This window comes from Hippocampus zosterae, chromosome 3 (genome assembly GCF_025434085.1).
Source record: "Hippocampus zosterae strain Florida chromosome 3, ASM2543408v3, whole genome shotgun sequence".
In the NCBI taxonomy this organism is placed as follows: Eukaryota; Metazoa; Chordata; class Actinopteri; order Syngnathiformes; family Syngnathidae; genus Hippocampus; species Hippocampus zosterae.
Window position 1 is genome coordinate 25,850,735 of NC_067453.1, and position 26,545 is coordinate 25,877,279.

The 26,545-nt window shown below is 45.0% G+C and overlaps 3 protein-coding genes and 16 non-coding genes across 25 annotated transcripts in view; 18 read left to right on the forward strand and 1 right to left on the reverse strand.

Annotated features, from left to right (window-relative positions):
- Positions 1 to 18,804, forward strand: part of shisal1b (shisa like 1b) — a 48,398-nt gene extending 29,594 nt beyond the window's left edge. The window contains exon 5 of the mRNA XM_052060764.1: positions 15,968 to 18,804. Coding sequence (XP_051916724.1) covers position 15,968 — 1 coding nt within the window. The 3' untranslated portion in view covers positions 15,969 to 18,804. The remainder of the gene's footprint in view (positions 1 to 15,967) is intronic.
- Positions 1 to 26,545, forward strand: part of LOC127597570 (SRSF protein kinase 2-like) — a 446,193-nt gene that overhangs the window by 337,092 nt on the left and 82,556 nt on the right. The window lies entirely within an intron of this gene.
- trnaq-cug (transfer RNA glutamine (anticodon CUG)) lies at positions 1,917 to 1,988 on the forward strand. Its single transcript has one exon. It is a non-coding gene; the product is annotated as a tRNA-Gln (tRNA).
- On the forward strand, positions 2,363 to 2,503 carry LOC127598502 (U4 spliceosomal RNA). The gene has a single exon (XR_007961953.1). It is a non-coding gene; the product is annotated as a U4 spliceosomal RNA (small nuclear RNA).
- On the forward strand, positions 3,252 to 3,392 carry LOC127598478 (U4 spliceosomal RNA). The gene has a single exon (XR_007961929.1). It is a non-coding gene; the product is annotated as a U4 spliceosomal RNA (small nuclear RNA).
- Positions 3,541 to 3,612, forward strand: trnaq-cug (transfer RNA glutamine (anticodon CUG)). Its single transcript has one exon. It is a non-coding gene; the product is annotated as a tRNA-Gln (tRNA).
- Positions 3,852 to 3,992, forward strand: LOC127598479 (U4 spliceosomal RNA). Its single transcript, XR_007961930.1, has one exon. It is a non-coding gene; the product is annotated as a U4 spliceosomal RNA (small nuclear RNA).
- On the forward strand, positions 4,141 to 4,212 carry trnaq-cug (transfer RNA glutamine (anticodon CUG)). Its single transcript has one exon. It is a non-coding gene; the product is annotated as a tRNA-Gln (tRNA).
- On the forward strand, positions 4,457 to 4,597 carry LOC127598483 (U4 spliceosomal RNA). Its single transcript, XR_007961934.1, has one exon. It is a non-coding gene; the product is annotated as a U4 spliceosomal RNA (small nuclear RNA).
- LOC127598485 (U4 spliceosomal RNA) lies at positions 7,376 to 7,516 on the forward strand. The gene has a single exon (XR_007961936.1). It is a non-coding gene; the product is annotated as a U4 spliceosomal RNA (small nuclear RNA).
- trnaq-uug (transfer RNA glutamine (anticodon UUG)) lies at positions 7,813 to 7,884 on the forward strand. The gene has a single exon. It is a non-coding gene; the product is annotated as a tRNA-Gln (tRNA).
- Positions 8,136 to 8,207, forward strand: trnaq-cug (transfer RNA glutamine (anticodon CUG)). The gene has a single exon. It is a non-coding gene; the product is annotated as a tRNA-Gln (tRNA).
- On the forward strand, positions 8,582 to 8,722 carry LOC127598480 (U4 spliceosomal RNA). The gene has a single exon (XR_007961931.1). It is a non-coding gene; the product is annotated as a U4 spliceosomal RNA (small nuclear RNA).
- On the forward strand, positions 11,877 to 12,017 carry LOC127598484 (U4 spliceosomal RNA). Its single transcript, XR_007961935.1, has one exon. It is a non-coding gene; the product is annotated as a U4 spliceosomal RNA (small nuclear RNA).
- Positions 12,306 to 12,377, forward strand: trnaq-uug (transfer RNA glutamine (anticodon UUG)). The gene has a single exon. It is a non-coding gene; the product is annotated as a tRNA-Gln (tRNA).
- trnaq-cug (transfer RNA glutamine (anticodon CUG)) lies at positions 12,630 to 12,701 on the forward strand. Its single transcript has one exon. It is a non-coding gene; the product is annotated as a tRNA-Gln (tRNA).
- Positions 13,076 to 13,216, forward strand: LOC127598482 (U4 spliceosomal RNA). The gene has a single exon (XR_007961933.1). It is a non-coding gene; the product is annotated as a U4 spliceosomal RNA (small nuclear RNA).
- On the forward strand, positions 13,963 to 14,103 carry LOC127598501 (U4 spliceosomal RNA). The gene has a single exon (XR_007961952.1). It is a non-coding gene; the product is annotated as a U4 spliceosomal RNA (small nuclear RNA).
- parvg (parvin, gamma) lies at positions 20,470 to 26,370 on the reverse strand. 6 transcript variants are annotated; one of them, XM_052060744.1, is made up of 13 exons: positions 26,036 to 26,370; positions 25,228 to 25,342; positions 24,688 to 24,752; positions 23,761 to 23,863; positions 23,310 to 23,444; positions 22,761 to 22,876; positions 22,638 to 22,693; positions 22,530 to 22,561; positions 21,919 to 21,983; positions 21,194 to 21,262; positions 21,014 to 21,115; positions 20,812 to 20,884; positions 20,470 to 20,636 (listed from the first exon to the last, which is right to left on the reverse strand). In XM_052060744.1, the coding sequence occupies exons 1-13, from the start codon at positions 26,087 to 26,089 to the stop codon at positions 20,560 to 20,562; spliced, it is 1,062 nt and encodes a 353-aa protein (XP_051916704.1). In that variant the 5' UTR covers positions 26,090 to 26,370; the 3' UTR covers positions 20,470 to 20,559. The 6 variants fall into 6 exon arrangements, with proteins under 6 accessions (XP_051916704.1, XP_051916703.1, XP_051916702.1 ...); XM_052060743.1 differs by lacking the exon at positions 26,036 to 26,370 and adding an exon at positions 25,428 to 25,691 and having other exon boundaries at positions 22,530 to 22,558; XM_052060742.1 differs by lacking the exon at positions 26,036 to 26,370 and adding an exon at positions 25,428 to 25,691.

A 26,545-nucleotide genomic window follows, 5' to 3' on the forward strand; every position in this document is an offset into this window, starting at 1 on the left:
CGCTCAGCTAAATTATGCTCATTCGTGCTGTTGATTGCTTCTGTATGACTGATGCGTGCAGTCTAAGCAGGACATACAGTGGTACCTCTACTTACGAAATTAATTGGTTCTGGAAGAAATTTCTTAACTAGAAAATGTTGTAAGTAGAGACGCGTTTTCCATGTAAATGCCCAAATCCGTTCCAAGCCCCCGCCAAAATTCAGACATAAATAACTCAGAGCTGCGAGGAGCAACCCATACTGTATTTTTACCTTTGGTATGTTGATTTTTTTTCGTATCTAGAGGCAATATTTTCCTGTTGAGACATTTCGTAAGTTGAAAATATCGCTCCGTGAATGATTTACTTTCTTATGAAACGGCACGGTGGCGCCATCTTCTGGCATCCTCTGACATTTTTCACGGAATTTGTGATCAACCTCAAATAGGAGGATTACCGTTTGTGATGAAACTGAAATGAAATAAAACTGCTCCCTCCCTCAAACTGGGCTACCCGAGTAGGGCGTTTTTAAAGCGCCCGCGGAGCAATTGAGGGTATCAGCATTGTGTGGCCAGGGGATGTTGAGGAGTGGATGAAGGTGGTCTTAACCCGCAGCCTCTCCACACTGGTCGGTGACAACCTGAACCACATGCCCACAACTGTCTGTTTCACGAAATAAAACTCACTCCACTCGGTTTCCTGTCGTATTAATAATGCTAATAACCATTTAATGTTGACGTCATTCCTTGCAAGTGTGACTTGAGGGCGGCGTGCCAAGACCTCGCCAAAGCATATCAACACTCGCCATGTGGCGCGAGCTAATTAACGTCACGACGCAGCCTGTGTAGAGGAGTCAAAAAGGTTTTCCAAATCCCTTCTGGCTTTGCCACAAGAATGTGGATCTTTCTTCTCTTGATCTTTTATTAGATGATTTCCATTTTTTTGTGTGTGTTTTTTTTCTCCTCGGGAGTGCTGCATTACAATAGCTTTCATGTTTGCAACTTACTGTTTCACTCTTTTCTGATTTCTTGAACAAAACTTAAGACCGTTGTGTTAATTTCAACAAAAACAACAAAGTGTCACTTGAGAACAATTACAAATGGCTTTGACTTTTCGCGAGAGACACTTTTTAGTCACAGATGAGGACAGCATGAAAGACGTGCTTAGGGCAAAATGGAGCCGGTAGAGTAGACTGCTGCTAGGCTTTGGTAGGTTTTGTTGTTGTTTTTGTGGGTGTTAGGCGGGGACCGTTTCAAGAGACTCCAGAGACAAAATTCTCAAATACATTTGATTTCGGATTTGATTTGGTTTTTAACATTTGTTTTTTTTTTTTTTTTTTTTGAATCTGTCAATGCAATTTTGTTCTTGGACAGACTCTTATGTGGTTCCATGGTGTAATGGTTAGCACCCTGCTTGAACTTGTGACTGGAACCCAAACAGACCCAGTGTCAAGTCCACCTCGCGTTGATATTGTCTTTGCACAGTAACAGTATCGTAACCTATAAAGTCGAGCTCCGGCAAGATGGTTGCCAGCTGACAAATTGATCCAATTCGCCTCCTTGGTCACGTGTCTGAATCAATTTTTTCCCCTGGAAACTGAGTAAGGTAGATGGATGTGGTTTCATTGTGTAATGGTTAGCACTCTGGACTCTGAATCCAGAGTTCAAATCTTGGTGGAACCTGGATTTTCTTTTTTTTTTGGGGGGGGGGGGTGTCCCTGCTTGAAACCACCTCACCAGACACACAACTGCAGTTTCCTTGAGCAAAACATCAATACCTGCAAATACTCCCCTGTGTAGATGTTGTCTTTGAACAGTGGTCCTTTCGTAACCTATCAAGCACCATTATTGCCAGCTGGAAACTTTACCCAATCTCTCCTTGGTCACGTAGTCAGAATCAAATTTTGAGCCTGAAACGTCCCAAAGAAGTAGGGTTGTGTGGTTCCATGGTGTAATGGTTAGCACTCTGGACTCTGAATCCAGCAATCCGAGTTCAAATCTCGGTGGAACCTGGATATCTTAAAACCATGACTGTTTTTAAAACAAAAACAGTAGGTTTTGGGTTTGGTTTTTGTTTTGCACATCCATGCTTACATTTGTCTCCTGTGCCCAGACATACCCAAATTCAAGACCACCCCATCTGGACACACAACTGCAGTGTCCTTCAGCAAGATACCAAGACCTCAAAATGGTCCCTTTGATGTTGGAGCAAGCAGTGGGTGGCGCTCCCTGAATCGACTCGCTGTGATCGGTCAAAAGTCATAGACATGGGTCCTATAAGGCCATGATGAAAAACTGTGGTAATGTAAATGCTGCTCCAAGTGCGACCTCTCACTGTAAGGAGTAGCAAGCAACAATGACATGTTGAGGTCAAGGGCTCAGTGGTACTCTTGCGCAGTGGCAGTATCGTAGCCTATGAGGTTAAACCGAGGCGCGATTATTGCTAGTTGAAAACTTTACCCAATACCCCGCCTTGATGACTTGAAATATAGTCAGCTATGGCAATTTTTGGTAGTCTCTTAAGAGACTCACTTTTCCTGTCAATATAAGTTATTTTTCTTTCTTCACAGAAGTAAGCCACCCCACCGCAAGGAATACCGGAAAGTCATCATGTCGGTGTGCCGGTTGTAGTTTCTGATCCTGAACATGCTACAGCGGACCTGTTTCTTTTAACTGGTTCCATGGGGTAATGGTTAGCACTCTGGACTTTGAATCCAGCTATCTGAGTGCAAATTTTGGTGGAGCCTGCATTTTTATGCACCCATGATTGTCACCTTCGTCCTAAAAGGGACTCAGCATCAAGGCCGCCCCACCTGGACACAGCTGCACACTCCTTGCAGTTTATTTGGTGGCTTTGTCCACCTATTTTACAGACTATGTTCTTGATAAAAAAATATTGGAACTCACAAAACCCCCCGATGCCAGTTCAAAATGTCCACTTTTTTAGATCAAGCAAGCTCATGTGGTTCTATGGTGCAATTGTTAGCACTCTGGACTCTGAATCCAGCGGTCTGTGTTCAAATCTCGGTGGAACCTAAATTTTTTTTGGGGGGTGTCATACATACATACATGGTTCAGATTGTCACCTGCACCGTGACATACTCTGGTTCAAAGCCAACCCTTTGGGACACACAACTGCAATCTCCTTGAGCAAGACGCCAATTCGTCAAAATGGGCGCTTGAACAAGCAGTGGGTCAGTCTTGCTCCAAGTGCGACCTCTCACTGTAACGAGTATCAAGCAACAATGACATGTTGAGGTCAAGCGCTCAGCAGTATTCTTGCGCAGTGGCAGTATCGTAGCCTATGAGGTTAAACCGAGGCGCGATTATTGCTAGTTGAAAACTTTACCCAATACCCCGCCTTGATGACTTGAAATATAGTCAGCTATGGCAATTTTTGGTGGTCTCTTCGGAGACTCACTTTTCCTGTCAATCTAAGTTATTTTTCTTTCTTCACAGAAGTAAGCTGCCCCACCGTAAGGATTACCAAAAAGTCATCATGTTGGTGTGCTGGTTGTGGTTTCTGATCCTCAACATGCTACAGCGGACATGTTCCTTTTAACTGATTCCATGGTGTAATGGTTAGCACTCTGGACTCTGAATCCAGCGATCTGAGTTCAAATCTCGGTGGAACCTAAGTTTTTTTTGGGGGGTATCATACATACATACATGGTTCAGATTGTCGCCTGCACCTTGACATACTCTGGTTCAAAGCCAACCCTTTGGGACACACAACTGCAATGTCCTTGAGCAAGACGCCAATTCCTCAAAATAGGCCCTTGAACAAGCGGTGGGTCAGTCTTGCTCCAAGTGCGACCTCTCACTGTAACGAGTATCAAGGAACAATGACATGTTGAGGTCAAGTGCTCAGCAGTATTCTTGCGCAGTGGCAGTATCGTAGCCTATGAGGTTAAACCGAGGCGCGATTATTGCTAGTTGAAAACTTTACCCAATACCCCGCCTTGATGACTTGAAATATAGTCAGCTATGGCAATTTTTGGTGGTCTCTTCGGAGACTCACTTTTCCTGTCAATCTAAGTTATTTTTCTTTCTTCACAGAAGTAAGCTGCCCCACCGTAAGGATTACCAAAAAGTCGTCATGTTGGTGTGCTGGTTGTGGTTTCTGATCCTCAACATGCTACAGCGGACATGTTCCTTTTAACTGATTCCATGGTGTAATGGTTAGCACTCTGGACTCTGAATCCAGCGATCTGAGTTCAAATCTCGGTGGAACCTAAGTTTTTTTTGGGGGGTGTCATACAGTACATACATACATGGTTCAGATTGTCGCCTGCACCTTGACATACTCTGGTTCAAACCCAACCCTTTGGTACACACAACTACAATGTCCTTGAGCAAGACGCCAATTCCTCAAAATAGGCCCTTGAACAAGCGGTGGGTCAGTCTTGCTCCAAGTGCGACCTCTCACTGTAACGAGTATCAAGGAACAATGACATGTTGAGGTCAAGTGCTCAGCAGTATTCTTGCGCAGTGGCAGTATCGTAGCCTATGAGGTTAAACCGAGGCGCGATTATTGCTAGTTGAAAACTTTACCCAATACCCCGCCTTGATGACTTGAAACACAGTCAGCTATGGCAATTTTTGTCTGTCTCTTTGGAGACTCACTTTTCCTGTCAATATAAGTTATTTTTCTTTCTTAACAGAAGAGAACTGCTTGACTGCAAGGAATACCGAAAAGTCATCATGACAGTGTGCTGGTTGGAGTTCCATGGTGTGATGGTTAGCACTCTGGACTTTGAATCCAGTGATCTGAGTTAAAATCTCGGTGGAACCTAATTTTTTTTTTTTGGGGGGGGGGGGGCTGCATACATACATACATGGTTCAGATTGTCACCTGCACCTTGACATACTCTGGTTCAAAGCCAACCCTTTGGAACATCCATTCATCCATCCATCCATCTTCTACCGCTTATCCGGGGCCGGGTCGCGGGGGCAACAGCCCTAGCAGGCAAGCCCAGACTTCCCTCTCCCCAGCCACTTCTTCCAGCTCTCCCCGGGGGATCCCGAGGCGTTCCCAGGCCAGCTGGATGACATAGTCTCTCCAGCGTGTCCTGGGTCTTCCTCGGGGTCTCCTTCCGGTGGGACATGCCCGGAACACCTCACCAGGGAGGCGTTCAGGAGGCATCCGACCAGATGCCCAAGCCACCTCATCTGGCTCCTCTCGATGTGGAGGAGAAGCGGCTCGACTCGGAGCCCCTCCCGGATGACCGAGCTTCTCACCTTATCTCTAAGGGAGAGCCCGGACACCCTGCGGAGAAAACTCATTTCGGCCGCTTGTATCCGGGATCTCGTTCTTTCGGTCACGACCCATAGCTCGTGACCATAGATGAGGGTTGGAACGTAGATCGACCGGTAAATTGAGAGCTTCGCCCTTTGGCTCAGCTCCTTCTTCACCACGACAGACCGATACAACGTCCGCATCACAGCAGACGCTGCACCGATCCGCCTGTCGATCTCTCGCTCCCTTCTGCCCTCACTCGTGAACAAGACCCCAAGATACTTAAACTCCTCCACTTGGGGCAAGATCTCCCCCCCGACCCGGAGGGGGCACTCCACCCTTTTCCGACTGAGGACCATGGTTTCAGATTTGGAGGTGCTGATTTTCATCCCAACCGCTTCACACTCGGCTGCGAAACGCTCCAGTGAGAGTTGGAGAGCCCTGTTTGAAGGAGCCAACAGCACCACATCATCTGCAAAAAGCAGGGATGCAATACTGAGGCCACCAAAACGGACCCCCTCAACGCTTCGGCTGCGCCTAGAGATTCTGTCCATGAAGGTTATGAACAGAATCGGTGACAAAGGGCAGCCTTGGCGGAGTCCTACCCTCACTGGAAACGATTCCGACTTACTGTCGGCAATGCGAACCAAACTCTGACATCGGTGGTATAGTGACCGAACAGCCCGTATCAGGGGGTTCGGTACTCCATACCCACGAAGCACCCCCCACAGAACTCCCCGAGGGACACGGTCAAATGCCTTCTCCAAGTCCACAAAACACATGGAGACTGGTTGGGCGAATTCCCACATACCTTCGAGAACCCTGCTAAGGGTGTAGAGCTGGTCCACTGTTCCACGGCCGGGACGAAAACCACACTGCTCCTCCTCAATCTGAGGCTCGACTTCCTGACGGACCCTCCTCTCCAGCACCCCTGAATAGACCTTACCAGGGAGGCTGAGGAGTGTGATCCCTCTGTAGTTGGAACACACTCTCCGGTCCCCCTTTTTAAAAAGAGGGACTACCACCCCGGCCTGCCAATCCAGAGGCACTCTCCCCGTTGACCACGCGATGTTGCAGAGGCGTGTCAACCAGGACAGCCCCACAACATCCAGAACCTTGAGGAACTCCGGGCGGATCTCATCCACCCCTGGGGCCTTGCCACCGAGGAGCTTTTTAACCACATCGGTGACGTCAACCACAGAGATAGGAGAGCCCACCTCAGAGTCCTCAGGCTCTGCTTCCTCCAAGGAAGGCATGTTGGTGGAGTTGAGGAGGTCTTCGAAGTACTCTGCCCACCGGTTCACAACATCCCGAGTCGAAGTCAGCAGCACCCCATCCCCACTGTACACAGTGTTCGTGGTGCACTGCTTCCCCCTCCTGAGACGTCGGATGGCGGACCAGACTTCCATCGAAGCTGTCCGGAAGTCGGCTTCCATGGCCTCACCGAACTCTTCCCATGCTCGGGTTTTTGCTTCGGCGACCACCAAAGCTGCGTTCCGCTTGGCCAGTCGGTACCCGTCAGCTGCCTCTGGGGTCCCACAGGCCATAAAGGCTCGATAAGACTCCTTCTTCAGCTTGACGGCATCCCTTACTGCTGGTGTCCACCAGCGAGTACGAGGGTTGCCGCCACGACAGGCACCAACCACCTTACGGCCACAACTCAGATTGGCCGCCTCAACAATAGAGGCACGGAACATGGTCCACTCTGACTCAATGTCCCCCGTCTCCCCCGGAACATGGGAAAAGCTCTGTCGGAGGTGGGAGTTGAAACTCCTTCTGACAGGGGATTCCGCCAGACGCTCCCAACAAACCCTCACAATACGTTTGGGTCTGCCAGGACGGACCGGCATCTTCCCCCACCATCGGAGCCTACTCACCACCAGGTGGTGATCAGTTGACAGCTCCGCCCCTCTCTTCACCCGAGTGTCCAGAACATGCGGCCGCAAATCCGATGACACGACCACAAGGTCGATCATCGAACTACAGCCTAGGGTGTCCTGGTGTCCTTTGGAACACACAACTGCAATGTCCTTGAGCAAGACGCCAATTCCTCAAAATGGCCGCTTGAACAAGCAGTGGGTCAGTCTTGCTCCAAGTGCGACCTCTCACTGTAACGAGTATCAAGCAACAATGACATGTTGAGGTCAAGTGCTCACTGGTTTTCTTGCGCAGTGGCAGTATCGTAGCCTATGAGGTTTAGCCGAGGCGCGATTATTGCTAGTTGAAAACTTTACCCAATACCCCGCCTTGATGATTTGAAATATAGTCAGCTATGGCAATTTTTGGCTGTCTCTTCGGAGACTCACTTTTCATGTCAAGGTAAGTTGTTATTCTTTCTTCACAGAAGTAAGCCGCCCCACCGCAAGGAATAGTAGAGCCTGGATTTTTATGCATCCATGATTGTCACCTTCGTCCTAAAAGGGACTCAGGATCAAGGCCGCCCCACCTGGACACATTGCTGCGGTCTCCTTACAGTTTATTTGGTGGCTTTGTCCACCTTTTTTACAGACTATGTTCTTGATAAAAATATTAGAACTCACACAACCCCCCAATGCCAGTTCAAAATGTCCACTTTTTGAGATCAAGCTAGTTCATGTGGTTCCATGGTGTAATGGTTAGCACTCTGGACTTTGAATCCAGCGATCTGAGTTCAAATCTCGGTGGAACCTACATTTTTTTTTGGGAGGGGGGGGAGTCCTTGCTTGAAACCACCTCACCAGACACACAACTGCAGTTTCCTTGAGCAAAACATCAATTCCTGCAAATACTCCCCTGTGTAGATGTTGTCTTTGAACAGTGGTCCTTTCGTAACCTATCAAGCACCATTATTCCCAGCTGGAAACTTTACCCAATCTCTCCTTGGTCACGTAGTCAGAATCAAATTTTGAGCCTGAAACGTCCCAAAGAAGTAGGGTTGTGTGGTTCCATGGTGTAATGGTTAGCACTCTGGACTCTGAATCCAGCAATCCAAGTTCAAATCTCGGTGGAACCTGGATATCTTAAAACCATGACTGTTTTTAAAACAAAAACAGTAGTTTTTGGGTTTGGTTTTTGTTTTGCACATCCATGCTTACATTTGTCTCCTGTGCCCAGACATACCCAAATTCAAGACCACCCCATCTGGACACACAACTGCAGTGTCCTTCAGCAAGATACCAAGACCTCAAAATGGTCCCTTTGATGTTGGAGCAAGCAGTGGGTGGCGCTCCCTGAATCGACTCGCTGTGATCGGTCAAAAGTCATAGACATGGGTCCTATAAGGCCATGATGAAAAACTGTGGTAATGTAAATGCTGCTCCAAGTGCGACCTCTCACTGTAAGGAGTAGCAAGCAACAATGACATGTTGAGGTCAAGGGCTCAGTGGTACTCTTGTGCAGTGGCAGTATCGTAGCCTATGAGGTTAAACCGAGGCGCGATTATTGCTAGTTGAAAACTTTACCCAATACCCCGCCTTGATGACTTGAAATATAGTCAGCTATGGCAATTTTTGGTAGTCTCTTCGGAGACTCACTTTTCCTGTTAATGCGAGTTATTTTTCTTTCTTCACAGAAGTAAACTGCCCCACCTCAAGGAATACTGGAAAGTCATCATGTCGGTGTGCCGGTTGTAGTTTCTGATCCTGAACATGCTACAGCGGACCTGTTTCTTTTAACTGGTTCCATGGGGTAATGGTTAGCACTAGTGATGGGTCCAGCGACACCGATGCATTGACACATGCGCCGGGCTCACAGAGCAAACCACGTGTCGATGCATGTGCTGGCTCATTATGTCACGTGATTGACACGTGAACTGCGTTGACACAGTCCAGGCTTCTAATTGACACACCGGCTGCGTTGACACAGTCCAGGCTGCTAATTGACACATCGGCTGCGTTGACACAGTCCAGGCTGCTAATTGACACGTGAACTGCACCGGTGCAGTTTAGACCGCATCGGCTGCTTGGCACAGTACAGGCTGCGCCACTTAGTCCAGGGGGCGTCGACTCAGTGCAGAGGGCGTTGACGCAGCAAAAGCCCGCCGCACAGTGTTTATAAGGAAGTGGGTTTGGCGACACAATGCCACTTGCCGAAACAAGCCAGACCTCACTCACGCTCGCTTGTCGAAGTTCGTGTCAGTGCAGACTTCGTGTTCGTGCCTTTCCTTCCTTGCCGATTATGGAGCGGAGACGCAAATCATCCGCCGTGTGGGACCATTTTGATGTCGCGGAGAATAAGGTATTATTTATTTATTTATTCAAATCGCCTTCTGTCGCCGAGAGCCTCTCGGCGAGAGGCACTCGCCGAGTGCCTCTCAGATTATTGACATGTGTTGTACCATGTGTTGTACCAAGGTAACTCTTGGTTACTTCTTATTCACATTTCATTACAGGTGAAATGTCGAATTTGCCGGGTCGAATTGTCATACACCAACAGAAGCACCTCCACCATGCTGAGGCATTATCGGGCCAAGCATGAGAATGAAGTTCGCGATACACCCAGTATTACGCCAGGTATACACACGTTCACTCATCTTTTCACGGTTGCTATGTTGATGATTTAATTGACAATCACTAATTATTATTGGTTGACTCTCCACTCCATGTTTGACAATCAAGGCTCCAGGAAGCAGCTGTACTGGAAGGACCAACGCACTTCTTTCCCAAACCTCTCCCACCTCGCAAAGGAGTTCCTTTGTACGCCAGCCTCATCCGTCCCTTGTGAGCGTGTGTTCTCCACAGCAGGAGAAATCGCTTGTAAAAGACTCAACAGGCTGAAGTTTAAAACATTGGAGCATCTTATTTTTCTCAATAAAAATTTGTGAAATAAAAGCCCACAAGCATCCTCATTCAAATGATCTTCACATTATTTGAACACATTGAATGTTGCAAAATGAATGCATGGATGTGAATGATATTGTATACACTTCATCATCAAATCGATGAATGACCTTATGAAAATGTTTTGGAACAGTTGTAGATGCAAAACCGTGCTGGCAGCTACATAATAAATAAAAGAATATCCCAAACCATAGGGATCCTCCCAAAAACTAAGGATGTGCTGAATAAGAGATCCTTGTACACATACTTTTATTACTTCCATATTTGACCTATTGTGTGGGAATATGGGGAAATGCCAGTAAAACACTGTTCCGATTGCTTTGTATTGTAGTTTTAAAACAATCACTGGTTCCAAATGGACGGAACCCACAAATCCACTGTTTATCAAATTAAACAATGAAATCTCATGACCTGATTGACTTCAAAATCGCCCAATTAATGTACAAAGCACACAATAACCTTTGCCAAAAGATCCAGAAGCTTTTTAAAATTCGAGAAAGTTGTCATAATTTAGGGGGTACTAATCTATACAAAAAATCCAAAACACGAACGAACATCACACAAAGGAGTGTATCTGTAATAGGTGTAAATCTGTGGAATGATTCTGAAATGGACCAGTAAAATGAGGAACTCTCTTGCTGAGATTAAAAATGAATTCTAGAGTAGTACAAGACAACTACACAAATCAGAATTAAGATGATAAATTCGATGCACTCATGAAATATAGCAATACATCAGAAATACATTGATGAGATTATTTAATATATTAATGAAATGTAGCATCCATTATGAATATGAGAAAATCGACATATACATGTGCTCTAAAGAGTATGTACTGTATATACAAACCTAATGTAAAAATGTATTAGTACAGCATACATAAGGGTAAAAGCATTTGTTGATATTTAGAATTTCTTTCCTATTTAGAAAAATGATCAATTCATATATAAGAAGGGGTAGGACTCGGGGTAGGTTTTTTGCTTCTTTCTACTCCTTTGAACACATATTTGTGATGATGACTATTTTCTTTTCCTTTTTTTATATCTTACCTTCACCTTTTGCCAATTTATTACCAAATTGTATATTTTATATGTTCAATATACAAAACAATTTATCAGTCAGTTCAGTCTGTTAAGTGGGTTGGCTGCAGGGATCTTGAAGGTCCAGCAGGTGGCAGTGGTCAGTGACACAGTATCAGCACAGTATCAACACAGTGTGTCAGTGTGTCGACACGCCTCATGAGGCCTCATGGACCCATCACTAGTTAGCACTCTGGACTTTGAATCCAGTTATCTGAGTGCAAATTTCGGTGGAGCCTGGATTTTTATGCATCCATGATTGTCACCTTTGTCCTGAAAGGGACTGAGCATCAAGGCCGCCCCACCTGGACACATAGCTGCACACTCCTTGCAGTTTATTTGGTGGCTTTGTCCACCTATTTTACAGACTATGTTCTTGATAAAAAAATATTGGAACTCACAAAACCCCCCAATGCCAGTTCAAAATGTCCACTTTTTTAGATCAAGCAAGCTCATGTGGTTCTATGGTGTAATTGTTAGCACTCTGGACTCTGAATCCAGCGGTCTGTGTTCAAATCTCGGTGGAACCTAAATTTTTTTTGGGGGGTGTCATACATACATGGTTCAGATTGTCACCTGCACCTTGACATACTCTGGTTCAAAGCCAACCCTTTGGGACACACAACTGCAATGTCCTTGAGCAAGACGCCAATTCCCCAAAATGGGCGCTTGAACAAGCAGTGGGTCAGTCTTGCTCCAAGTGCGACCTCTCACTGTAAGGAGTAGCAAGCAACAATGACACGTTGAGGTCAAGCGCTCAGCGATATTCTTGCGCAGTGGCAGTATCGTAGCCTATGAGGTTTAGCCGAGGCATGATTATTGCTAGTTGAAAACTTTACCCAATACCCCGCCTTGATGACTTGAAATATAGTCAGCTATGGCAATTTTTGTCGGTCTCTTTGGAGACTCACTTTTCCTGTCAATATAAGTTATTTTTCTTTCTTCACAGAAGTAAGCCGCCCCACCGCAAGGAATAGTAGAGCCTGGATTTTTATGCATCCATGATTGTCACCTTCGTCCTAAAAGGGACTCAGGATCAAGGCCTGGACACATTGCTGCGGTCTCCTTACAGTTTATTTGGTGGCTTTGTCCACCTTTTTTACAGACTATGTTCTTGATAAAAATATTAGAACTCACACAACCCCCCAATGCCAGTTCAAAATGTCCACTTTTTGAGATCAAGCTAGTTCATGTGGTTCCATGGTGTTATGGTTAGCACTCTGGACTTTGAATCCAGCGATCTGAGTTCAAATCTCGGTGGAACCTACATTTTTTTTTGGGAGGGGGGGGGAGTCCTTGCTTGAAACCACCTCACCAGACACACAACTGCAGTTTTCTTGAGCAAAACATCAATTCCTGCAAATACTCCCCTGTGTAGATGTTGTCTTTGAACAGTGGTCCTTTCGTAACCTATCAAGCACCATTATTCCCAGCTGGAAACTTTACCCAATCTCTCCTTGGTCACGTAGTCAGAATCAAATTTTGAGCCTGAAACGTCCCAAAGAAGTAGGGTTGTGTGGTTCCATGGTGTAATGGTTAGCACTCTGGACTCTGAATCCAGCAATCCAAGTTCAAATCTCGGTGGAACCTGGATATCTTAAAACCATGACTGTTTTTAAAACAAAAACAGTAGTTTTTGGGTTTGGTTTTTGTTTTGCACATCCATGCTTACATTTGTCTCCTGTGCCCAGACATACCCAAATTCAAGACCACCCCATCTGGACACACAACTGCAGTGTCCTTCAGCAAGATACCAAGACCTCAAAATGGTCCCTTTGATGTTGGAGCAAGCAGTGGGTGGCGCTCCCTGAATCGACTCGCTGTGATCGGTCAAAAGTCATAGACATGGGTCCTATAAGGCCATGATGAAAAACTGTGGTAATGTAAATGCTGCTCCAAGTGTGACCTCTCACTGTAAGGAGTAGCAAGCAACAATGACATGTTGAGGTCAAGCGCTCAGTGGTATTCTTGCGCAGTGGCAGTATTGTAGCCTATGAGGTTAAACCGAGGCGCGATTATTGCTAGTTGAAAACTTTACCCAATACCCCGCCTTGATGACTTGAAATATAGTCAGCTATGGCAATTTTTGGTAGTCTCTTCGGAGACTCACTTTTCCTGTTAATGTGAGTTATTTTTCTTTCTTCACAGAAGTAAGCTGCCCCACCTCAAGGAATACTGGAAAGTCATCATGTCGGTGTGCCGGTTGTAGTTTCTGATCCTGAACATGCTACAGCGGACCTGTTTCTTTTAACTGGTTCCATGGGGTAATGGTTAGCACTCTGGACTTTGAATCCAGTTATCTGAGTGCAAATTTCGGTGGAGCCTGGATTTTTATGCATCCATGATTGTCACCTTTGTCCTGAAAGGGACTCAGCATCAAGGCCGCCCCACCTGGACACATAGCTGCACACTCCTTGCAGTTTATTTGGTGGCTTTGTCCACCTATTTTACAGACTATGTTCTTGATAAAAAAATATTGGAACTCACAAAACCCCCCGATGCCAGTTCAAAATGTCCACTTTTTTAGATCAAGCAAGCTCATGTGGTTCTATGGTGTAATTGTTAGCACTCTGGACTCTGAATCCAGCGGTCTGTGTTCAAATCTTGGTGGAACCTAAATTTTTTTTGGGGGGTGTCATACATACATGGTTCAGATTGTCACCTGCACCTTGACATACTCTGGTTCAAAGCCAACCCTTTGGGACACACAACTGCAATGTCCTTGAGCAAGACGCCAATTCCCCAAAATGGGCGCTTGAACAAGCAGTGGGTCAGTCTTGCTCCAAGTGCGACCTCTCACTGTAAGGAGTAGCAAGCAACAATGTCACGTTGAGGGCAAGCGCTCAGCGATATTCTTGCGCAGTGGCAGTATCGTAGCCTATGAGGTTTAGCCGAGGCACGATTATTGCTAGTTGAAAACTTTACCCAATACCCCGCCTTGATGACTTGAAATATAGTCAGCTATGGCAATTTTTGTCAGTCTCTTTGGAGACTCACTTTTCTTGTCAATATAAGTTATTTTTCTTTCTTCACAGAAGTAAGCCGCCCCACCGTAAGGAATACCGAAAAGTCATCGTGTTGGTGTGCTGGTTGTAGTTTCTGATCCTGAACATGCTACAGCGGAAGTGTTTCTTTTAACTGGTTCCATGGTGTAATGATTAGCACTCTGGACTTTGAATCCAGTGATCTGAGTTCAAATCTGAGGGATTTTTTATGGAAAAAAAGCGACCATGGAAAGTAAGGAGTTTTAACCCCCAAAAAACGACCATGTTTTAGTCAGGCATTTTTAGCCGGAAAAAAAAAACGACCATGAATAGCCTTACTATACATGGTCGTTTTTTTCGGCTAAAAACACCTTACTCTACATGGTCGTTTTTTTTTTTCGTCTAAAAACGGCTTACTATACATGGTCGTTTTTTTCCGGGTAAAAAGGCCTGACTAAAACATGGTTGTTTTTTTGGGGCTAAAAACGGCTTACGAAACATGGTCGGTTTTTTTTTCGGCTGAAAACGCTTACTATATGTAGTACATGGTCGGTTTTTGACTAAAAACGGATGAATAGACATGGTTGGGGTTTTTTCTGTGAAAAACGCCTTACTAGATACATGGCCGTTTTTTTGGGGGGGGGGGCTAAAAACGCCTTACTATATATACATGGTCGTTTTTTGGGGGGGGCTAAAAACGCCTTACGAAACATGGTTGTTTTTTTGGGGCGGGGGCTAAAAACGCCTTACTATACATGGATGGGGGGTTTCGGCTAAGAACGCCTTACTATACATCGCTGGTGTCAAACTCATTTCACATAGTGGGCCACATACGGCCTCGGTAGATGTCAAGTGGGCCGGAGCATTAAAATGATACCATACTTCGCTATAAACAACCAAAACCTTTCCTTTGTTTTGTTATAAAGAAGCACAAGAACATTTGGAAAATGTTGAAGTTTAATGAACGTATCTTTTACAAAACATTTCATGAAGCACCTTACATTTCCATCAACAAATGTGCAATTTCATTCATTCATTCATCTTCCGAGCCGCTTGATCCTCACTAGGGTCACGGGGGGTGCTGGAGCCTATCTCAGCTGTCTCCGGGCAGTAGGCGGGGGACACCCTGAATCGGTTGCCAGCCAATTGCAGGGCACACAGAGACGAACAACCATACACGCTTCCACTCACACCTGGAGATGATTTAGAGTGTTCAATCAGCCTGCCATGCATGTTTTTGGAATGTGGGAGGAAACCGGAGCACCCGGAGAAAACCCACGCAGGCCCGGGGAGAACATGCAAACTCCACACAGGGAGGCCAGAGCTGGAATCGAACCCGGTACCTTTGCACTGTGAAGCTGACGTGCTAACCACTGGACTACCAGGACGCCCCAATTTACTTTTATCATTCACATAAATGCATTGCAACTGATCCCATTGATTGTACAAACTTTAACAAGTAATTGGTATTGAAAAATATAGTAATACACATGTATGATTAAGCAAGATTTATAAAGAAAGGAAGTATTAAACCATTTACACATGTATATAAAATCTAAATGTAATCCCTACCTACACCTTACAAACGAAGGAGAGTGCTCTTACACTTTTTGGGGGGGGGGGGTGCCATTCCCAGAATTGTGTTGTGTAATATGAAACTGATGTGAGAAGATTCTTCTGTACTTTGGTGCCCCCCTCACCTCCAAACACTCTGCTTGCATTTTGTCCTGGGCGTTTTTCGCTTTTTGGTTTGGAAGTGCGCAGCCTTATGTGGCCTCCAGTAGCGCCGATGCAAAATTGGAGCTGCCTTTATGGTTTAAGTTGTCCGTCACTGCTTTAACATTCTCCCTTTTTGTTTTCTTCTTTGGACAGAGCTATGCGGCCGGCAGACAAGTTGCACGCCGTATTCCCAGAGGCCAGAGGAGAAACCCCCCAAACCTACAGACACTGCACCCACACTTAGATAGCCAGCCATCCAGGACGTCTTTGGCAGGGATGCCCCCCCCCCCCACCCCCCACATCTGATGAGCACAAGCCAGCTGTGGAATGACATCTCTGGCATTTAATAAGCCAGCTGAGCGACCAGGACCAGTCGCGTCGCGTCGCCGCAGCTGACCCGAGCCAAGCTGACCGCTCGGGATAAGTGAGGCTCGAATGTCTGTCGGCAAGCCGAGTGCGGTCGGAAACTGGATGACGTGGTCGGACCGGATATGAAACGATTATTCGACTGCAGTGTCGTTTTGTGTTGCGTAGCAGTTAGGCACCGTTCGGTATTTTATTTATGTGGTGGTCACACAACACGGAGCGCTGAATCTTTTGGGGGCGACGTGTGATTCCTTAGGTGGATGCTGAGCATCTCACGTAGACTCCGCCGTTTTCGTTTCCCGAAGCCGCCACGACGGCGGTAATATGTGGCGCGGCAACGAGTGTTGACAAGTGCTTGATACTGTAATGCAGGGGTGGCAAACTGATTGTTGTCGCGGACCACAGTGGAGAGTCGTTATGGCATTCAAACCATATGAGGAGAATAATGGTTTATTCAACGATTGTTGAAGTGACTGTCATGAGGGCTTTGGTCACAAGAAAATGCTTACAATATACAGTGGTACCTCTACTTATAAAATGAACATGTTCTGGAAGAAATTTCTACACTAGAACATTTTGTTAGTAGAGACGCGTTTTCCATGTAAATGCCCTAATCAACAGGTCACACATCTGATTCAAATGATCAGATCATCAGCAAGCGCTACAGAAGGCTGCCGTTGAACCTGTTCATTGGAATCAGGTGTGTTGCAACAAGGGAGACTTGGAAAACATGCAGGGCAGCGGCCCTCCAGGACCTGAGTTTGACACATATGCCCTAATCCGTTCCGAGCTCCCACAAAATGTAAACATAAATGTTTTCTAAAGCATAAAAATGCATCAAAATATGGAACAAATACATGTTACAATTAGATTCCGAGGGGGCGAATGACGAGGACGCTGCATAGACACATATCTATTTATCGATATACACACATACGGTAGAGGTCCCTCTTAGCCAATGGGAGGCCAGGATGATGCTCGGTACTAGCCAATGGCAGAGCAGCTAAAATTATGTTGCCTTCAGGAAACTTGGAGCTACGACTAGCCCATACTATAGTTTTACCTATCGTATGTTGAAATATCTTTCGTAACAAGAGGGAATATTTCCATGTTGAGGCGTTTCATAACTTCAAGATTTCATATGAAGAGACGTTCATAAGGAGAGGTACCACTGTGTGTTATTTATTACGTATGATAATTTGAATTTGCCGAGAGAGATGCGCCGCTTTTCCTGCTGTAGCTCTAAAAATATAAATAGATTTTTTTTTCCGACGTGTTATCGGTGTTTGTTATTGTTTTCAGGGAGGGTTGGGGAACATAACAGTGAGAGCGATTGGTGTCAAAACAAGTAAAACCTCAGTGTAACTCTTATTAAGAAAATAACAAAACAAAAAAACATGTTCATCAAAACTGATGCCAATCAACATGAGTTCCACCACAGTCCTGAAGCGCATTTTTTGAGAAGTGATCACAAGCGAATCATCAGTGAGGATCAGGGAGCCCGAGCAACCCATTCGAGCAGAGTTGCGACGGCAACTTCCATCAACAACCGCGCCTTGAGCAATACAATGTACCTCATCTCATCAAGGGGGTTCATCAATTTGTAACCGCAGTCGTCCGATTGAACATCAAAACTTAATTGTCAGCAATAATGTACAGTAAAGTGAAGGGTGGCAAGGGGTCACGGCAAACAAAGTGCCACACATACACGCACGCGCAAAATCCGCCTGTTCTGAAAATGACAAATTAGGAGGATTTTGTGTCCCCCCTCCCAACCCCCAAATAGTCTTGCAATCCTAATCCTTGTTTCTAGGATATTCATGATAACGCGGACTTTTTTTTTTCAATTGATGGATGTTGAGAAAATAATTTCTCTCAAAGCAAAATGCAGAAAAATAATCGGAAGGTGTTGGATAAAAATGTAACATTTTGTGCATTATGTCCATAAGAAAACAATAATAATTCTATTTTTTTTATTTCTAAATGATCAAAGTTAACACTTTGTATGTTGATCTTGAAGTAGGAATGAAAGAAAAATCAAAAATTGATCTTCGCTGTTTCTGAGATTAAAAACGTGCAAGATAAAATCATAAACTTAAATTTGAATACCTTCATTATTTCAGCATAAAATACAAAATGCTTACAAATTTAGAATGTCATGCTTCATTCTTGGTTAAAAAAAAAATACTCCAAATAGTGGCAAAGTAGTTTGGGTTTTTTTGCACAGGGGTTCCCCCTACTGTTGGGAGGTGGAATCCAACGCCGAAGAAAACGAAAGAAGCCGAATTGCATTCAAAGTTTGTTGAACGTTTGCGCTCAAGCCCGAGTGAACGCCGTTCGTCAAAAAGCATTTTGGAATGTCTTCAGAAAAAAAACCCCCACACAACAAAGTCAACAAACCACTTAACCTCTATTCAACCATTTCCCAAAAGACTGAAAATTACTTCACACAAAGGTGATCAGAATTTGATGTTTTGACAGTTCGTCAAAAATGACTTGGGCATTTATTGTGTCTTTGATTTGCGCTCAACAACAACAATAACCCTCCACTGTTCCTAAAGTAGGTCACGCCATGTCACCATGGCAACAGTGGAGATGGCGTTCTCCCAGTGACACTAAGGGGGCGGGGGAGGGGGGGGGGGTCTAAACTTAAAACAACTTACACGCGGGGGCTTGGAAGTTGCCCGTCGCAGCCTTCTTCCTGGAGTTATCTGCAATCATAGCAGCGTTTGCCGGGATGTTAGCGGCCAGTTCGGTCCCATCGGTGGCGCTCACGTTTAATTGGCTGCCTGGCGCCGCGCGCTTCTGCCGCCCCACCGACACATTTGAACAAGCGGGAGAAATAATTGGCCCGCGGATCAGCCGTGCTTTTAATTCACGCTCCCTTGCTCTGCAGCTGCCGCCTCTGTTCCCTGTCCAATTGGGGGAGGGGGGGGGGGGGGTCTCTATTCATTTATTTATTTTTAATTAACCGCCAGTGCGAGAGAAGATTCCAGAAAAAGGCGTAAGGATTGTTGTTCTCTCGGGGATACCACATCCCTTTCCTTTCGCCCCCATTTTATTGTTTTTTGTGGCCCCGCCGACGCGACGTGGCGCTCCCCCTGGCAAACGAAACAAAGGGCGGAAAGAAAGGAGCGCGCGTCCGACCGGCGGGTTGTCATGGTAACCGTTGCCTTACAGTCGAATTACGCACCTGTACACACGAGCGTCGTCGTTTTGGCAGGAGCGCTGGTGATCGGTGTACGTTCTGTAGCTAGAATGTCGCGTGCCGTTTCTCAGTTCATTGCACTTGTTGACTTTGTATCGTCACAAGAGGGACAAATAAAAGTTTTATCTTTTACACCGTGTTCAAATTGTTTTGTATTTGTTTTTTTGGGGGGGTGGGGGGAGTGGGTAAAAATTGGATATTTGTTGTCTTATTTTTTTTCTCCACCGAAGTTTTTTTTCTTCTTTTTTTTTTCCTCACAAAGGTCGCGGCGGGGTGCTGGAGCCGATCCCAGCTGTCTTCGGACACCCTTAACCGGTTACCAGCCAATTGCAGGGCACATATCAACCAACAAGCATTCACGCTCACACCGAGGGACAATTTTTTTCCTTTGACGAATTTCCAGATTTCTGATGGATTTTTGCTCACTATAGAAGACAGAGCTGCCTTTCACCTCGACACCTGACTTCCTGTCACTCGCTGCTCCTCATGTCACCGCCAGAAAGTTTGTTAGCACACCACTAACAAGCCCGGGCTGGCGGCGGTGCCCCTCATCCTGATCCTGTCAATCACGCAGTATCCCCCCCCCCCCCGGCCCCCCACCTCCCCTGCTTCTTCCTGCGTGCCACTAAGTGCGTGTGCACACCAGAGGTCTGTTGGTCATCCATCAGTGTCCAAATGAAGAAAACAAACAGTCCCATTTCCTGCCATCGGCCACATCCCGCCATGGTGAGTCGATTAAAAGTCCATTAGAGTTCATCCGCGGATTTGCTACATCGCATTAAGTCGGCATTAATGTTGTTAAAAGTGGCCACTGGCCGAATCATTGACGGCGCCCAACAAATAGCCCTCCAAAAGAAAAAAAAAAGTGACTATTAGCTTCTTGTACGCCGCTTCGAGGTGAAACTACTTTTTGGCAATTTTAGAAGTACTCATAAGGAACTAAAACGTTGTGTCGTTGTGCTCTTCTGTAGACCGTGTTCCAAGAGACGATTACAATCCGGTCCGACTATTGTTGGAGGACATTTGATTTTACAAATCTTTTGTTCCAAACAGCAATTTCATTTAGACACAGCAAACAAAAATCTTTTTACTTCTTTTTGGAAGACCAAGGGGATAAAACAACTGGGTACATCTTGAGTCTCGAGTCTCAGACACATTGGGCGGCCATTTTCTACTTTTGCTTTGCGTGCTTGTTGAAAAGAGCGTAGAGGACCTTCAGTGTGGCTGCCACGTCCTGAGCGACGACATCTAAACAGGAAAAGTTGACGAGGTGGGTTGCTTTGTCCTTACAATCAAAAAAATTAGCTCGACTAACTTTAGCAGTAGCTACTAACTGCCGCGAGGTGACAAAGTATTTTGGTGGCTGTGTTGTGACGAGTATGTGTGAGAGTTGGGCGGCATTGCGCAAGCGTGGCGTTTTCACCTTGTGGTTGAACCGAGGACACGCGCAGGCCCAAATGAGTGAGGAGGCTCAGGGCTAGCGACACGTTGTGCAGCTAACAAGACAAAAAAAATTAAAATAAAACAAAACACACACAACAAACATGAAAACTAGCATTGCAGTTAGTGGCGGAGTACACGGCCGGCAGCATCGTCGACTCGTCGGCACGTCCGAAGGATCGTACCATCTGCGCGTGGTTGACGGGTGTCAGTCTGAAGTCACAGAGAGGAATGAAGAAACCTTCCAGTTGGCCAATCAGCAGCAGCAGAATCACGCCGTCGGAAAACTGCACACGTAAAAAGGCAATCTGAGACGATGCTACCGATCGGATGACGAGATTGTGCACGGTGATCGACGTTGGTACCTGCTTGTCTAGATCGGACACGTGCAGGCCCAGTCTGGCCACGCTGGTGTTCACAAAGCCAAGTAGAGCCTACAGCATGAGAAGGCATTTTGTTCAACACTCGGCGCTGGCCAATCGTGTCCACTTTGCTTCCTTTTTTTTAGAACCATTTTAGAAGTACTAAAGCAAATGTTAATTGAGGCAAGTCGCTTTTTTTTTTCCTCTTTATGCGCGGAGATGAAGGGAGGGAGTAAGGCAAAAAGAGAAACTGCAAACATGGATGGCTGTTTACTCTGTTGATTAATGGGCATTTTCCGCAAAGTAAAAAAAAAAAAAAAGGTTCCACCGGGCACTAGTTACCATCAAGTAGAACACGAGTACCCCAGAGGTCTGTTCTAAAAAGAGCTCACCAGTGATGCGACACTGATGCAACAATTGACTGCATACATTGGGGTGACAGAGACTCACCACACTTTGCTTTTTGATGACTTTGAGTGATATTTTGATTCAATTCAAAAACTAGTTGCAGAAATGTGCACTCTGCAACACCATTAACACACGTTTATGGGCGTCGGGCCTCAAAAACTCGATGCCACAAAAGATGAAAAGGTTCAACAAGGCCTGAGGGCGAAAGAGCAAAAAGTCCAACCAGAATGCTGATTAATTGGCCGTCCATCACTCCCGTGCCTCCGGAGCTTCCTGCAAATTGGCAAATTGCGCCGGCTTTCCCCTTGTGGTTTTTCTACCTGCTTCGCCAGTGCGACCTCGTGAGCCTCCATCCTCAGCAGCTCCTCGACTTGATTCGCGTCCCCTGCACGGTGGAGCACAAAAGCCACAAAAGTGTGCGTCATGAGCGGACAGATTTTTATTTTTTTATTTTTGTCTTTACAATGCCAATGGAGTGTTTTTTCTTTTATATTTCCAAACTATACTACATGAATAAAAATGATGAGTATTTCTAATCTTCATAGTGTTGATGTGCTTTCCGTGCCGTGCCAGTGTTGGTGGCGTGTTCTGTTTTCAATCATGCAAGAAAAAAAATGTTATTTCATTAATCAATATCATTTTTAGATGAGTAAATAGGATGAGCATTTTTTTTTTTGCTTGAACAGAATCTGGAGGTAAGCGCAGGGTTGGGTGTGGTTTGTGAAAGCTTTCTGAAAAATGCTATTGGCCACAGTAAAGTGGGCCTCGTACTTTTTCACGCAAAGTCAGCTTGCTTTGAATAGTTTTTAGCATTTAATATTGGCATTTTATGTTTACCAAGGTTATCTTTGTCCGATGTTTACATTTGTTTGACAGTCTGAAATGTTAAATGGGGAAACAAAGCAACTGGCAAGTACTTTTCTTTACTCACCATGGGTGCTGCCGAGGTTCTCCGAATGGCTGCTGACAACACCAAACAAAAACAAGAAGCAATGAGACGTTCTCCTCAGACAAAGAGAGACGTAAAAGCGATCATCACCTCTCTCCTGTCAGGACTTCGCTTCGAACATCTGATCGGATCCCCGTCCCGCTCACCTGCACGGACGTCTGCGTGAGCTAACACTCGACCCAGAGCTTTTCCCCGCCCGAGGCGCCGACTTACTTCCACGTGCGCGACTTGAACCTTCACGTCGGAGGGTAACTCCAGCTCGGGCTGGAAATGTCTCACCATGGCAACCAGCAGATGGAGAGTGGTCAGGAGATCTTTCTTGTGGATCGCTGAACCAACAACCACAAACCTCATCAAGTCATGCGTCAAAACAACGGGCGAGATGAGCCCCTTCCAAATTTCGTCAATATACACTCCACTGTGATGTTGTCACAAAAGAAAATTGAAATGGACTGTGTTCAACCAAGTCAAAAATCGATTGGCGACAGACTGCATCAAGTGCCAGAACCAGATCTGTAATTATTCCGTCAAAATATATGCCCAGATAATATCTCTTAATAATATAATCTTTTGTAAACAAAGAAACATGTTTTGACTGGACTTTGACAACCAAGGTTGCAAAAGTTGACATTGCTTGGAAGATTCATCTCTGTAGCTCTTTGTTAGTGGCCATCAGGACCAATCATAACTGCTCAAAACCAGAAAGAGAACTTCTCTGATGGAAGCTCCGCCCCTCCCACCCCATTTGTCAGCATGACTCACAGCTGACGTCACACTTGGGCGCGCGCCGGTCCAGCCTCTTGTCCAACTCCTGCATTACGACTTCCAGCTTGCGGATCTGAGCCGAGCTGGTCAGTGCGATCTCTTCCAAGGGTAAGTGCACGCCAGCCAAGCTGGCTGCAGGGATGAACGAAAATCGAAAAGAATTCAGCATCCTTCGCTGTTCCACCCTTTTGTTCTAGTCCATCCTTGATTTTTCATGTGCAAATGTATCAACAGTAAAACACTAAAACAATACTGTTGGAATTTAAAAACATGTATACATTTGTAAATACGACGTACTTACATTGTAATAACAACGTAATAACTTCAAATGACTATGAACAGTCAAAGCAAAAATAGATTTCTTTAAATTGCCGGTAATCATGTATCTGTGTGTGTGTGTGTGTGTGCGCTTGCGCTGAAGGGACAGAAACGAAGTGTCATATCTGACCCAGAAGATGATGAAGAACCAGTCCGTCGTATAGATCGTCTTCCAGACTCTGAACCACGATGTGCTCTGCTTTCAGAGTGCTATTGATCCAATCCAGCAGCACCTGGCCACACACACACACGCACACACACACACACACACACACACACACACACACACACACACACACACACACACACACATAGGCACTTTCATCTTTCTGCATTGAGCTCTCAATACCTTTGATAGTCCTAATTAATATGGTGAGATCACACCCAAATCCTGAGCAGAATGGAGAAAGGAGCCAAAGAAATCGTCTCTATTCAGTCTGATAACATACCAAGAAGCTTATTTATTCATTGCCAGTTGCAGGAGACACTTTCTTGGAGAGGTGTGGGGAGGGGTGTGGGGGGGTCTGTCATCCATGAAAGCCTGTCAAGCCCAACTGTGGATCCACCACCAGTGCTTCCCTCCACACCAACTTGTGATCTGCCTCTCCTCACCTCCCATAATTACCTTCATTAAAATTTTATCCAACCATCCACCTCTCTGCCTGCTCCAAGAAGGTCTGATTCCTGCACCCATGCGGGCTGTCGACTGCACGTCTTGGCCAGCCTGGGAAACTTCTTGGAGCTCCCTCGAGCATTTACTGTGCTTGTAAGGACAGCATTTTAGTCAAGTATGTGAAAGCCAATGTGTGAGAGTGATACAGTTCCGTGTAGCTCCAGCGTGACAGTGAGAGTCTTTCGGTGAAGCGTGTCAGGGTGCACGTGATCGCGTTTCAGTACTGTGTGTTACATTGTGTGATTTTGTGAGCGTCCTGGAAAAAGTATTTTCCTCCAATGACGCATAGCGTGCAGACAGAAAATCGGGATCGCAAAATTATCGAAAGACATCCTTCGGGAAACGCTACTCTGAATTGTTTATAAAACACAAACATTCTCTTACCTCCTTGAGCTTCTCCAGTTTGCTGTCTTTCAGAGACGCCGGCTGAATAATCTTGGTCCTCTCAACTGTTTGGACAATATCATAATAAGGATCAAATATCATCTCTCAGTCAATGCAACGACATCGTCAAGTTCCCAAGTTATGACATGACATTATATACTGTTTTTTTTCCCCCTGACAATAGCTTCCCGTTGACACTTTGAAGTTGGCCTGATCATTTTTAGCTGATTTGGAATGATAAAAATAGCACCATAACAATATTAAAAGGTTGAATGAGTTGATTTTTGTGAAAATGTTGGTATGTTGCTCATCAGTTTTTTTTGTCATCCTTGAAACCGATTGTATTTATTTATTTTTTTGACACAAAAACAAATCATAGTCTGTGGTTATTTTACTGTTTGTTTCAAATCCTTTGTTGAGTGTTGAATCTTTAATTCGTAAGTATAATTATGATGAAAAACGGAATGTATTAACAGCACGTCTTCTGCTCATATTTGAAACGGTGTTTGTTGCCTTCCATCTGTTTAGAAAGAAATTTACCCAGGAAGCATTCGGCAGCCACGGCTGTGTCGTCTTCTTCTTGTGCTTCATTGTGATCCGGAGACTTATCCGTTTCCATAGCGCCCTCTCTGGCAGTAGTTGATACTGTAATGCCCTTCAGTAACGTACAAGAAACAGATATTACAATATAATCATTCGACTGGAGTCGAAAATTTGCAAAATTAAAAAAAAAACCTTACCTGACGTCCACTCAACTCAAAGCACTTAAAAATGGAAAATGCAAAAAAGGTGTGCGAATGAAATATAAAAGAAACAAATATAAGACAAAGAAGAAGAATACTAGGAATACAGCAATAAATAAACCTATGCATGTTATTAATGGCATACACCTATTTTCCTCTTATTTTACTTTATTTTGGTGGGCATGGATTAAATTGTCTGCATAATAATGAATCTTAATATTAATACTTAAAATAATAGGCCTAATAATTATTTGTTGAATAAAATAAGGTCCAAAGAATATTTAAAACTAAAAGCATATGATAAAACTTAAAACACTTTTTTTTCCAAATTTCCATCATGTTTTGCTGTAAAATACTACAAAATCAAGCAAGTCAAGCCTTCAAAACACGTGAAGACCTTTTGGGGGGATGGGGTCAATGAGAGGCTCTCAGCGTGGACGTTTTGGTTCCGTTGTCATCTCTGAGTCAATACATCAAAGTAACAAGTGGTGACAAGTCAGACCTCCACATCCTCTTTGCACTTACGCGTGGCCTCTGACTTTTTTTCTTCCTCTCTTGCAAACAACATCACTGAAAAAAAAAATCTATTTTTTGAAGCTGCTTACCTCCTCCGATGGCTTAAGGCTAGGGAGAAAAAGCCAAGGAATAAATAAAGGCATTCAACTTCAATCTATTGTGGATTCCGATGAAAAGCTCTGTCAGCAGGCGGGCGCTTGGAAGAAAATAAAATGTCAGCGAGTCAGAAGTGAAGCAAGACACACTTGAGAGGATGCGGTGTCGAAAACAGTAGCACTTCCTCCATATTTTACTGTGATGTCACTTCAGCACAGTGAATAGAATCAGGAAGTGTTCCAAACACTTTGAAATGAGACACTCTGAAAATGTCATGTCATAAAGTGGTACCTTGACTCATGAATTTTATTGTCATACTCGCAGTTCAGCAAATACGTATGGAATTTATTTTCTATATTTCTTTCAGAATTGTACATCTTTTTTGGGGGGCGGGCGGGGGCAACACTTATTGTCAGTTTATGAGTGTGCTTTTTGGGGGGGGATTATATATATTTTTCAGTCCATTTATAATGGTTGTCAATTATGTGTAGAGGCACCTTCTA